General features: G+C 50.5%; 1 protein-coding gene across 7 annotated transcripts in view; it reads left to right on the top strand.

The window, feature by feature from the left end:
* EHMT1 (euchromatic histone lysine methyltransferase 1) overlaps positions 1–12,743 on the top strand; it is a 151,890-nt gene that overhangs the window by 125,064 nt on the left and 14,083 nt on the right. For 6 of the 7 annotated variants that reach the window (XM_047093688.1, XM_047093687.1, XM_047093686.1 and 3 more), the window contains exons 17-18: positions 5,567–5,668; positions 7,288–7,392. In XM_047093688.1, the coding sequence (XP_046949644.1) occupies positions 5,567–5,668; positions 7,288–7,392 (207 nt within the window). Of the gene's footprint in view, positions 1–5,566; positions 5,669–7,287; positions 7,393–8,584; positions 8,711–12,743 lie in introns of all 7 variants that reach the window. The other variant, XM_047093690.1, reaches the window with a different exon arrangement.

Raw genomic sequence — 12,743 nt, 5'->3', positions numbered from 1 at the left:
TCCTGACTTCAAAACCTACTACAGAGCTACCGTAATCAACACAGCGCGGTGCTGGTGTGAAGACAGAATGGCCCAGAAATGAACCCTCAGATGGAAAAAGTGATTTTTAGGAGGGGGCCAAGACCACTCAGTGGGAGGAAAGGGCCATCTTTTTAACAAATGGTACCAGGAAAAGGGAATCTCCACATGCAAAGGAATGCAGTTGGGCCCTTACTTTAGACTGTTTTCAGATATTAACTCAAAATGGATCAAAGATCTAAATGTAAGAGCTTAAACCATAAATCTCTTAGAAGAAAAGATAGAGGAAAATCTTCTCAACATTCATTGGATATGGCAATGATTTCTTGTATGTGACACCCAAAGCACAGACAATAAAATTAAAATAAACTTCATCAAAATTGAAAATTTTTGTTTGTCAAAGGATACTATCCCAAAGTGTGAAGAGACAACTCACGGGATGGTAAAAATAGTCCTAAATCTTGATAGGGGATTCCTATCCAGAATATATAAAGAACTCCTACCACCCAATAACAAAAGTCCAACCCAGTTCAAAGATGGGCAAGGAGTTTGAATAGGCGTTCCTCCAAAGAAGCTCTATAAGTGGCCAATTAGCACACAACAAGATATTCAGCATCACCAGTCATCGGGGAAATGCAAATCAAAACCACAGTGAGTCACCTCTCCCGCTTCGGGCAGCTGTTATCTAAACACGGAAAATAAGTGCTGGCAAGGTTGTGGAGAAACTGGAGCCCTCGTGCACTGCTGGCAGGAACGTAAAATCGTGCAGCTGAGTGGAAAACTGTGGTGGATCCTCAAAAACTTAAACATATGTGATCCAGCTGTTCCAATCAAGAAACTGAAAGCAGGTGCATGAATCAGTGTTTGCTCCCCCATGTTCTCAGCAGCATTGTTCACAAAGCGAGAAGGTGGAAACGGCCAAGGTGTCCCCCTGCAGGGGGACAGGTTAGTGAAAAGTGGTCCGTGTGCATCGTGGGTCATCGCTCAGCTGCGAATGGGAAGGAAGTCCCAGCACCAGCGTTGTGCTGAGTGAGAGCAGCCCGTCACAGCACTCATCCTGTAGGATCCACTCCTGTGAGGACCCAGAGTCATCAAATCTAGACGCTGGAAGTAAGTTAAAGGATACCGGGGGCGGGGCCAGGGGTGGGGTGGGGCGGGGCGGGGCAGGCGTCCCTTCTTAGTGGACCCCACGCTTCCTTCCAGAGTCCGCACCCACGGTGGCACGCTACCACTCACTCGTACACTTAAAGGTGACTAAAATGACAAGTTTTATGTTGTGTACCTACACGTGTATTTGTTTAGAGCCACGATAAAACTATAAAAACGATCTCATGGTCTTTCACAGTGTCACACAATTTTCCAACAAAAAACTTACACTGTTGATAGTAATTTGTCAGCTTCCTTTTTCCATCAAATTATCACTATTTTTCTGTCATTAAATATTATCTTATCACATTATTTTAAGTGGCTGCCTTGTATTTCATATTATATTGTCATTGTATTTCGTGATGTAACGTAATGGTATCGTTTTTAGTCAGATTTACTTATTGCCTAATATTTAGTTTTGAATTTCCATTATACACAGTGCTTCAGTAAAATGTTTTCTTAGCTAAGTTTTGGTACATGTTTGGTTTCTTTAGGACATATTTCTGGGTGTGGAATTGTTAGATCAAAATATATAGTCATTTTTAAGGCTTTTTATATTTTTTTCTGAAGGGCACCGAGAGTATGTGAGCACTCGCTCCTGTCTGCTCTTACCAATGCCGACTATTAGAGATGTTTTTAAAAAATATTAATTAACAGTTTGATATACGAAAATGGTTTGATATACGAAATTTATTTTTTTACTATTTTAATTCACTTGTCTTAAAATGAACACTTTGGTGTATAGCTATTCATATCTTATGAATATTTTTTCCAGCTTATGTTTATAAAGTCTTTTGCTTTATTTTTGGTGGGTTTTGCAATCTGGAAACTACTAGTGTATAAATATAGATAGCTATTTTTTAAAAATTATTTTTATTTTTATTATTTCTTAATTTTTTTAAGTTTGTTTATTTTGAGAGAGAGGGAGTGGTGAGGCACAGGCAGAGAGAGAGAGAGAGAGAGAGAGAGAGAATCCCAAGCAGGTTCTGCACTGTTAGTGCAGAGCCCGACGTGGGGCTTGAACACATGAACTGTGAGATGATGAGCTGAGCTGAAATCAAGACTCAGGCACTTAACCAGCTGAGCCAGCCAGGCACCCCTGTAGATAGCTATAATTAATCCTCTGTGTTATGATGGGTGGGTGAGTCTCGCATTTACCTCATGCTCTGATGGGTTCACAGGAGCCAGCGCCCAAGCTAAGCACCAATGCAGAGGCAAGAGGTTAGTGTTCAGGGCTTTACAGAAGCAGCAAGAGCCTGTAGACAAGGACTGGAGAAGTATCTGTGGCTTGAGGGGAGCAGGCATCTGAAGCGGGTGACTCGTAGACGAGCTTAGCCGTAGATTTGGTGTAGTGTAAGAAAGTGGTCACTGAGGTTGAAGACTGATCATTGGAATTATTCAGTCTGAAGAAGAGGTTGTAGGATAGTTTCCAACTGATGTGTAATTGGAGTCCCAGAAAGAGGAGAGAACCTGGTAGAAAAAAATTATGTTGGGAAAAAAATGGTCATAAACTTACCAGATTTGGTAAGAAAACAATCTACAGATCCAAGAAGCTGAAAAAACCCCAGACTGGGTAAATTCAAAGACTACCTCACCTAAGCACAGTGTGGTTAAAACTGTCGACAACTGAGAATGGAGAAAGTCTTACAAGCAGCTAAGGAACAGCACGTTACATGCAGGCGGGCAGCATCACAGCGAGCCACCAACTTCTCATCTGAAACGATGGGGTAGAAAGCTCAAAAAATTGTCAGTCCAGAAGACTGCATCCAGTAAAAGTCCCCCTGCAAATGAATTGTGTAATAAAACATTCCCAGTTGAACAAAAGCTGATAGGATTTATTGGTACATTTGCCCAAATAGGGTTGGGAAAGCCCGGGAGTCAGCCCAGGAACCGCCCCTGGGAAAGACTGTTGTTTTCTCTAAATTTCCGAGAAGATAGGGGCGCCTGGGTGGCTCAGTCGGCTAAGCGTCCAGTTTCAGCTCGGGTTGTGATCTCGCGGTTCGTGGGTTCGAGCCCTACATTGGACTCTGTGCTGACAACTCGGAGCCTGGAGCCTGCTCCAGATTCTGTGTCTCCCTCTCTCTGCTCCTTCCCCACTTGCATACACGCGTGCGCTCCCTCTCGCTCTCTCTTGTGCTCTCTCTCTCTAAACGTTAATTTTTTTTTAATTTCTAGAAGATAAGAGACTATTTAAAGCAGAAATAATATCTGTACAAGGTGCAGTTCATACCAGTTTAGAAGTAAAATGTATGCCACCAACAGCACCAAGCAAGAGCCATGAATGGAGCCCTGCTGTTGTCAGGCTGTCGTTTCTGCTGTGGGAGGCAGTAGGTATCAATCCAAGGTGACCGATAAAGAGAATAATATCGTCATCCCCAGAGAAAGCACAAAGAAAATAATTTAAAAGAAATAACAGCTTTAAGGACAATTTACGAAAATCGAGTAGAGGCGGTAAGATGGGATCCTGAGCAGTATTTGTATAACTACAGGCAGGAGAAGAGGAGTAAACACCAATGGTACAAGGAGCCCTGTCCCTGTCCGTGGTGACACCACGTGTGAAGACTGAACACACCAGGACCAGCTGTGTGCTGCTGCAGGGTGCTTGCGTTATTGGAGACACAGCTGGAAATAAAAAGGATGGAGAATGTATATCATGCAGATGGTAAATGTGAGAATCAAAAGGAAAAATTTTTAAACTTCTATAAGAGGAAAGATTATCTTTGTGATTGCAGCATAGGGAAAGGTATCTTAAGACAAAAGTACAAGAATGGTAAAGTTAAGTGCGTTAGAATTAAGAATTTCCAATCAACAGGATGTCACAAAGTTCACAAAAGGCAGGCTACACACTCCCAGAAGATTTTGCAGCACACTTGCAAAGGATTCATATCCAAAACTATAAGGAAGTCCTACAAATAAAAGAATCCAAAAGAAAAACAGGCAAGGAATGAGCGGCAGTCCTCAGAAGAGGGAGTCGGAGTAACCAGCAAACACGCGGAAGGCGCTCAGCCTTTTGAAAACAAGCCTGAGACCCTGTGTGTAGCCCTTGGATGTGGTGGTCCTCAAAGGTTGGACCGCCCAGAGGAGCCACAGCGCCCCCTGCGTCCCTGTTGCTGGGCGTGTGCCCCCGCCCCCATGATGTGTGAACAGGGGACAGTTTTGCAATCTCAGTGCATCTTTAAATAGCACAAAGTCAAACAGAACACTTGAGAACAAGGCAAGCCTTTAAAGCCAACAACCATACGTTTTTGTGTGTATCTACAATTAAAATTTTAAACACCAGTAATAACGGGATTGGACTGTGTGGGTTTTCTTGAGAAAAGTGGGTTTACTGATTAACTTCAGTCTTGATAAGAAGTATGTATTATACGTATGTGAAAATCTAGGATTACTGCTCTTAGGGTTAGAAACGGAGAGAAAGAGGGAACAAGGAAACATGGTCAGTATAAAGATGGGAGCTGGCGGGGAGAGAAGCAGAGGGGCCCGTGAGGAGAAGACGGTGGGAGTGTGTCCGCGTGGGTCCTTGAGGTGCGTGCACAGGAGGGATCCATCTGTGAAAGATGCCGCCTCAGGTTGGCACTGAGCCCGGCTGTATGAACGGGGCATGAATGGTCCCCCAGCCCTCCCGGAACCCCCGAGTCTCTCCTGGAGCTTCCTGAGTCCGACCTCTCCTCTCCAGTGGTGGGTGGCTCTTGTTTTGCTTTGAGGTAGTTCAATTAATGGGATATATTTAGCATGCCTGAGGAAGCAGAGCTGAAAGCTAACAGGGAGATGTGCCCAAGCAGCCTCAGGAAACAGAACGCGCTCAGTCAGCCACCAGGACGTGTGTGGGGCTGCAGGGCAGGCTTTGCCCCTGTTCTGGGCCCCTGCTCTTCCCTGCCGTTTATTATTTGTAATCCTGTGGCGTACAGACAGTGATTACTGCCTCATTAGCGCTGCTTTAAACGTGCAGTGGCAACCATTTCTTGTAGAGGTCCTGATGGGTACTGTGGCCCTCCGGTCGTGTGAGGAGTGCAGTGGCTTGAAACAGTCCCAGGGGCCCTGTTGGAACAGAGGGACAGGTCGCCGCACCTGGCCACATGGAGAAGCCTGGGGTGTGCCACGCCTGTCAGACCGTGAAGGAAAGGGAGGGACAGCGGTTCACATGTGTGCCTGCAGGCTGTCTGCAAGTGGAAGGCCCTTGGCCACCTGAGGCCTCATCCCTTCGGCGTCAGAAGCTCGGGGTCTGGACCCCAGTGGTACAGCCTCTGAAAACAACCCCACCCTCCTCTGCCTGGGCTCCTTATCGTTCTAGACGGCACCTCCCCTCTGTGGGGAATGAAGGTTCACTGTGGCCACGCGCTCAGGGCCTGGCACGCTGTAAGTCATGTGATTTCTCTGGATCTAAATGGCATTTGTGTTGCAGGATGCAGAGGGCTCCACCTGTTTGCACCTCGCTGCCAAGAAAGGCCACTATGATGTGGTTCAGTATCTGCTTTCAAATGGACAAATGGACGTCAACTGTCAGGTAAAGCCACGTCCTCCACTTACCGACACTCTACCTGGCTGGTTGGCCAGAGACCCCAGTCTCCTCTGTAGCAGTCCTGGCTCCCTGCCTGTTTTCTGTGGCCCCCCTTGCAAGGCCCCAGAAGGCCTGGCCTCACTCACCCTGGCTGCCGCCTCCCCAGGCCGCCCACCGGTTACTCTGAGAGCTCATCCCGCAGTGACCTCTTGGGCCACCGTAGTCTCCTGGCCTGGGTGAACATGTCACCATCTGAGTGGGGTCCCTGACCTCCTGTATGCCGGATGCCCTCCCTCCCGTGGTGCCCATCTTCTCACCTAGTGGCTCTCAGCATTCCAGGGCAGGGTCTTGGCGTGACGAGTAGTCCTTGGCCTGAGGAGGTCCCGTGTGTGTCAAGTGAGTGAGTGACTCGGGAGAGCAAATGAGGGAGCTTCCCTCCCACTTGTTGGGGCCCAGACCCCTCTCCTCCCACATGACTCTGGGCTCTGGGAAGGCTGTCTTGGCATCACAGGCTCTGCCCCATCTTTTAGGAGTGTCATTGCCTCCAGCCCAGCTCTCTGCAAGCCACCCTGACAGAGACCCTCCCCAGCGGCCTAGAGTTGTGGTTCCCTGCCATGTGCCTCACGGCCCACCTCTGCTCTCACAGGGTCCACGGGCTAGACCCCTACCCTGTTTCATTTTCTACCTCCCATTTGGTTGGGTTTTGAACATTTCCTCTCCCGGGCTGGGCTGGCTCCACGAGGCCAGCTTGTCCCTGCAGTGTCCCCGGTGCCCACAGCCAGCCTGCAGGGAGGGCCTCGCTACAGTCATGGAAGCTGCATATCTGCCAGAGAGATGTGGCAGCTGGGGGGGTGCAGGGAGTCGTTTGAGAGGTGCTGGGGAGGGTTGAGCTTTCTGTCACCAGACCGTGAGTTGGCAGCGTGATACGCATTTCCTGAGGACTTGCTTTTCCTGGTTTAAACAAAACTACCCACGACCAACTGAGTAAGGAGAGACAGGCCTGGGTGGGTGGAGTGGTAGAAAGCCGACTGGTCAGAACCACGGTGGACCCTACAGATGGGGTCAGTCTGCGAAGACTCTCTGCCGTCTGCCCTTCAGGAAGAAGCCAGAACTGCGCACAGCCTCCGTCAGTCTCTGGGCTTGGATAGCTTTCCGTCCGCAGTTCTTGGCAGCCTGCTCTTGCTTCCTCCTCGGGGTCTGTGTCACTAGGGCCATCACTTCCCACCAACCAGACTTCTGGTCTCTGAGGGTCGGTCTGGTCAACAGTGTTTCTGGTCCAGGGATCCAGGCAGGTGCACTCAGGTGTGCGGGGTATTGTCCTGGCAGCGTTTGTCCTCCAGGCTGGAGAGGGGCAGGGTCCCGCAGAACCATCTGTCCCCCTCAGAGCAGAGGTTTGTGAGGGTCACACTGGGTGGTTCTGGCTCCGTCTTGCACCCACTGAGATGTCTGGGGCTATACCCGGAGCCTTAGTTTCCTCACCAAGAAAATGGGAACTTGGTCTGGCTCCCGCCTCTTGGGGCTGCCTTATAGGTCCTCAGTGAGACTGCTCTTCATGTTACTTGTCTCTGGGAGCTGTGGTGAATTGTAGGGCTTTGTGTTTTGTTTCGTTTGTTTGTTGAAATTAGGATGACGGCGGCTGGACACCCATGATTTGGGCCACTGAGTATAAGCACGTGGAGCTCGTGAAGCTGCTGCTTTCCAAGGGGTCTGACATCAACATCCGGGACAACGTGAGTCTCTGGGTTTCGCTGGCCCTAAGCAGGTCCTGGAGGAGGATGGAGAGACCAGGGCGTGCAGAGCTGACAGCTGAAGGTTCTTTTTCTTGGAAACCTGAACAAGGCTCTGCCCTCTTTTTCCATGTTTTCAGTGGCCCCTGGACCCACTGTGGTTTCCTCAGGTTGTTTTGTGTGTTGGCCAGTTGCTGGGTATAAATTGAGGGGCGGAGGTTCCTGAGACCTGCCCGTGGGTGGTACCTGCCTATTTAGAGGCGCACCTGGATTGAGGAGCCCAGGATGCACACCATCCCTGTGCAGGTAGATATGTGAGCGCCGGCTCCTTCTGTGGTTGCCACCATGCACTCAGACCACGAGAGCTAAGGTGCTGGTATTGAAGGCTGGTTTCGTGGGACGGGTTTGGTCTCAGAAAATGGGGGCTTGGGGCCAAGGTCCGAAGACTCACCAGTCCCTGTGGGAGTAACCTCCTGGCAGCCTGTGTGTCAGCAGGCAACTCCGGTTAATTAATTAATTAATTAATCTGTGTATTTTTAAGTTTATTCAGTTATTAGAGAGAGAGAGAGAGGGCACGCACGCACAAGTGGGGGAGGAGCAGAGACAAAGAGGAGACACAGAATCTGAAGCAGCTCCAGCCTCCGAGCTATCAGCACAGAGCCTGACGTGGGGCTCAAACCCACGAACCACGAGATCATGACCTGAGCCGAAGTCGGACGCTTAGCCGACAGAGCCATCCAGGCGCCCCAACTCCAGTTAATTTAAGAGGGCATTTCTGGGAAGGTCACTGGGGACCTGCTCTGGAGCAAGGCAGAGGGACAGGGTTCCCAGGACAGACAGACGCAGTGTGCCCTGCAGAGCTATGTCCACTGTTACGGAGTGTCACCAAAAGCCATAAATAGAAAGTCTAGCCACAGACTCATTAAACTGATAATGAAATAAGAAAGCAGGTTGGCAGTAAGAGTTGATTGTTCCAAGCACACCGTTCAGTAGCGTGCAAGTCAGCGTGGAGCCTGAGCGTCCAAGGTAGGGAGGCAGGTGGCCTTTTCCGGTTCTGAACCCTGAGCGGGACAGGGCTCTCTAGACCCCCGCTTGAAGAAGGGGTGGGAGCAGCGAGCACCACCTGGTCTCTCATTGTGGCTGCTCAGCATTGGGACCCTTTCCTGCATCTGTGAGCGGGTCTCACCCTGCCCAGAAACGTGGCACACAGGCCGGGATCTGGACCTGCAGCGCGTGGCTCGGCTACGGGGTGTTTCTGTTCGTGTCCTCAGAGCTGGTGTGAGTACGATGACACCGCCTGAAAGGGACCGGGGACTGGAAGGTGAGGATAAAGGGAAGGGGTGTGGGGAGGTCCCTTGTGGTCGCAGCAGAGAGCAGTCGCGACCTGCCCTGCTGATGCTTTGTGACGTGGTTAGGCCAGTTGCAGCCGTGTGTCCTTGGGCATGGTGCCCCTCGTGCAGCTGTCTGGGGTCGGGGTGCGGGTGTGTGGGCAGCACACGGCCTCACAGAGTCCAGCGGGTGTCAGTGCTGGTGCTGATGGCGGTCCTCGGGAGTCAGAAGGATTGACAAATTGCGTGTCTGCGGGCCATATGACGACGGAATCACGTTTCACCTTGACAGTTTCATCGTTGCGCTAGCGGCAGACTGTACCGTGGCAGGTGTGCAGTGACACGTACACCTGAAATAGATGCTTGTGAGCCCAGAGTCCACCACAGCCACACCAGTGCATGGCACTCCTTCCCAGTTTCCTCCTGCTGCTTTGTAGCCAGCCGCCCGCACCGCTTTCTGTCCTGTGGGGGTTCTTTGTGAGCTTGGTGTTCCGTGGGTAGATCCCTGCGGTGTGGACGCTGCTCAGGCAGCGTTGGTCTGGTGGTCAGTGTTCCGTCGTGTGGACAGATCAGCTCACTCGTCCCTTACCTGGTCATGGACATTTGGGTCTTCTGGGTCTGGCTCTCACACGTGGAGCCGCTGTGAACACGCACACAGGCAGGCCACACATTTGCATGGCCACGTGCTGTCATTTCCCTCAGGTGACACCTGGGTCCCGTGATGTGTGTGTGCTCACGTCTGTGAGGACACCGCCCAGCTTCTGGAGCGGCCACGCCCTTCCCAGTGTCCGAGAGCTGCTCCTTCCCCCTCCCCGGGCCTCAGCATGGTCAGTCTGTGTCCTCTTCTGGGAGGGGTCTGCTCACATCTGTTGCCCATGTTTTAGTGGGATGTTTATTGTTGTATCCTTCAGTTTTGAAGGGTTTAGTACATTTTGTGTACAGGTCCTCTGTATCAGATGGTTTATAAACCCTAACAAGTAAGCAGATGGTTTTTAATTTTGATAAAGTCCGGCTTATCAATTATTTTCTTTTTTTTTTTAATTTTTATTTATTTATTGAGAGTGAGGGAGAGAGAGACAGAGCATAAGCAGGGGAGGGGCAGAGAGAGAGGGAGACACAGAATCCGAAGCAGGCTCCAGGCTCTGAGCTGTCCGCACAGAGCCCGACGCGGGGCTCGAACTCACGAACTGTGAGATCTTGACCTGAGCCAAAGTTGGACGCTCAACCGACTGAGCCACCCAGGCGCCCCAGTTATTTTCTATTTATAGGTCATGTTTTTGGTGTTCTCTTTAAGAGTTCATTGCCTAACCTCAGATCCCTTTCTCCCATGTTTTCTTATAATAGTTTTTAGTTTCAGGTGGTCATTTTCATAGATGGTAGGAGGTGTGAATCAAAGTTCTGTATTTGTGCGTGTATGTGCGTGTGTGTGTGGATGTGTAGCTGAAAGTCCTCCTTTCTCCACAGAATTGACTTTTGTCCTTTTGTCCACATGTGCGGGGGTCCACACCTGCCTGTCCTCACACCATTGCCGTGCTTTCCCAATGCTGAGAAAGTGCCACGAGGCCCGTCGAGACATTACGCATAGCACAGGAATCTTCCAGAGTGTACCCCTTTCTCCCAACCTCATGCTGTTGCTCTCAGACATTGTACTGATGCCACAGTACGTACTTTGTTGAGACTGTCAGAGATATTTGGGAAACACTGAAGAAAGTCTCAGAGATCCGCTTGTTTGCTTAGGTCCTGCGATCCAGGGTCATTTTTCTTCTGTGCATCTCACTTCACTCACTGTCCTGGGCACCGGTCTGCCCGACACCAGTGCCCGCAGAGCCCTTTTCCTGCCCTCACTCGGGGGATGTTTCGCTGGGTGTGGAACTGTGGTTCACAGCTCCTCTCCATGCTTTCCTCACACTGCCTGCATCCTCGCCAAGGGGTCTACCACAGGGGACTCTCGGGGTGCCTTGTCCTTACTTCTCGGTGTTCGGCACATCTGTTTTCTTTTGGCTGCTTTTTGAATTTTCTCTTTGTCACTAGATTTTGGCAGTTGGATTAGGATGTGTCTTGTGTTACTTGTGTTTGTGCATGGAAGGTCAGTAAGGGTATAGTGAGCTTGGATTAGTAAGGTTAGAGTTTTGTCAGATTTAGAAATTTTTCAGCCCATATTTCTTCCAGTAATTTTTCTGCCCACCCCCACGTCATAAGGGTCCCCGTTCTGTGATTAATCAGCTGGTTTGACATTGCTCCACAGCTCACCGATGGTCTTTTCATTTTCCTAAATAATTTTTTCACTCAGGATTGCGGTTTGGCTGATTTTAAAGCCATTTCGCTGGTTTTATTGCAATTTTGCTGTGTTTTCAAGCTCAGTAATCTTTTTTTTTTTCTTTTTACACCCTATGATGCTGTTAATCTCCTCCAGTATGTTTCTGTCAGACACTGTAGTTATCAGCTCTGAAAGTTTTGTTTGTAACCTTAGGTTAGATGCCAGACATGATGAAGTTTACCTTGCTACGAATTTCTTTATTCCTGGAAATGTCTTGAGTCTTGTTGTATGTGCAGTGTAGTTACTTGGAAACAGTCTGATTGTTTTGGGTTTTACTTTCTAGGTTTATTAGGTGGCTTCAAGCAGATCTCAGCCCAGGGCTGCTCATCTCTCCTGTGTGGGTACTGGCACTGAGCCCTCTATGCCTGGGCTTTGTGGTGTGTCCTTCTGGAGGTCAAAGGTGGGGATGTCCAGATCTCCAGAGGCCTCTTTCCCAGCCGCACGGCCTGCTGTGCAAACCCCGGCCACCTTTTTTGTCCCCTTCTCAGGGATACAGTCCTTCATCATCTGAAAACCAGTATTTCACACATTTTGACTCTTTGGCTCTCTCAGGCGGGCGGGTGAGTCCAGCTGGTCCCTCTGGCTCTGTCTTTGCCAGAAACAGAGTGCCGTCTATCGCTTCAGATACGTGGGTCAGGCCTGTTGTGACACAGCAGGCGGACCTCTGTGAGTCTGGGGCTGCATAGTCCCATGCTAGGAGGAGCCTTGGTGGCAGGGACAGTCTCAGCATGGAATTCTGGTTATAAAATCATAGATCCTTCTGATGAAGGAATGAGAAAAGAGGTCCCTAAGGAAATCACATTTTGCTCTGGAGCTTGCAGATGTGTGGAAGATGGAGAGATCAGAGGGGAGGAAGGCGACTCAGAACAACGTCCAGGAAAGGAAGCCCCAGGCAAATCCCGGCTTTTCACAGAGTACCACGGAGGAGTGTGTAGAAAAGCCTGTGCCTGGGGCCAGCAGCGATTTGCCAACTGAGAGGACCACACAGTTTCTGTTTTACTTTTATGTTTCCTACAGTTCATTGAGCTGAAAGCATTGGATGCACTCAGAGTGTGGGGATTGTCTGCGAGCCCAGGAGCGTTACAGGGGGTCCCCTGGGCAGGAGAGGGCCAGGAATGGGGCGTGCAGAGTCACGTAGCCAGCACATCGGCCCCGTGAGGGCGGACACGGGGCCGAGTGGGGCAGGCACTGTGCTGAGCTCTGCCTGGGTGCCACCGAGCCCCCCGTGGCGGTGTCAGAGTGAACAGCCAGGCTTGACTTTGGTGGTGGCTCCTGTGAGAATCTCGGGGTCCCCCAGGGGTGGGGACCCTTGAGCGGTGCACACTCTGCCGGGGGAGCAGAGAGCGCTTCCAGGGCAATAAATGTTTCTGCCACCTCTGAGGGTTAAGCCCTGAGTCCAAGTCAGAGAAAGAAAAAGACTCAGACTTCCACTTCCTTGTGTTCCCGAGGAAGAGGTTCGCTAGAGGAGAGGCTCCATGAGTTGTGACGCGTGAGCTCAGCGGGCTGCAGGGCGGTCAGGGCCGCGGGCGCGCCTCGCCACCCGCAGTGAGCACGGGGCGGCCGCCTTGCTTGTCCCCAGTGTGGCCGGCTAGCCGTCGTGGGCTGTCCTGTGGTAGGCTGCTCTCCCTCCCGGCGGTGCCGCACCCTCCCTGTACCACGTTCCGCACGGGCTCTCCGGTTTTCTCCCTCTCATGTTTGTTTTCAGAACT

Source organism: Lynx rufus, unplaced genomic scaffold (genome assembly GCF_022079265.1).
Source record: "Lynx rufus isolate CCGP_SWC_20201006 ecotype Redwood Valley unplaced genomic scaffold, mLynRuf1.p SCAF_36, whole genome shotgun sequence".
In the NCBI taxonomy this organism is placed as follows: domain Eukaryota; kingdom Metazoa; phylum Chordata; class Mammalia; order Carnivora; family Felidae; genus Lynx; species Lynx rufus.
This window is presented reverse-complemented; position numbering and strand designations above follow the sequence as displayed.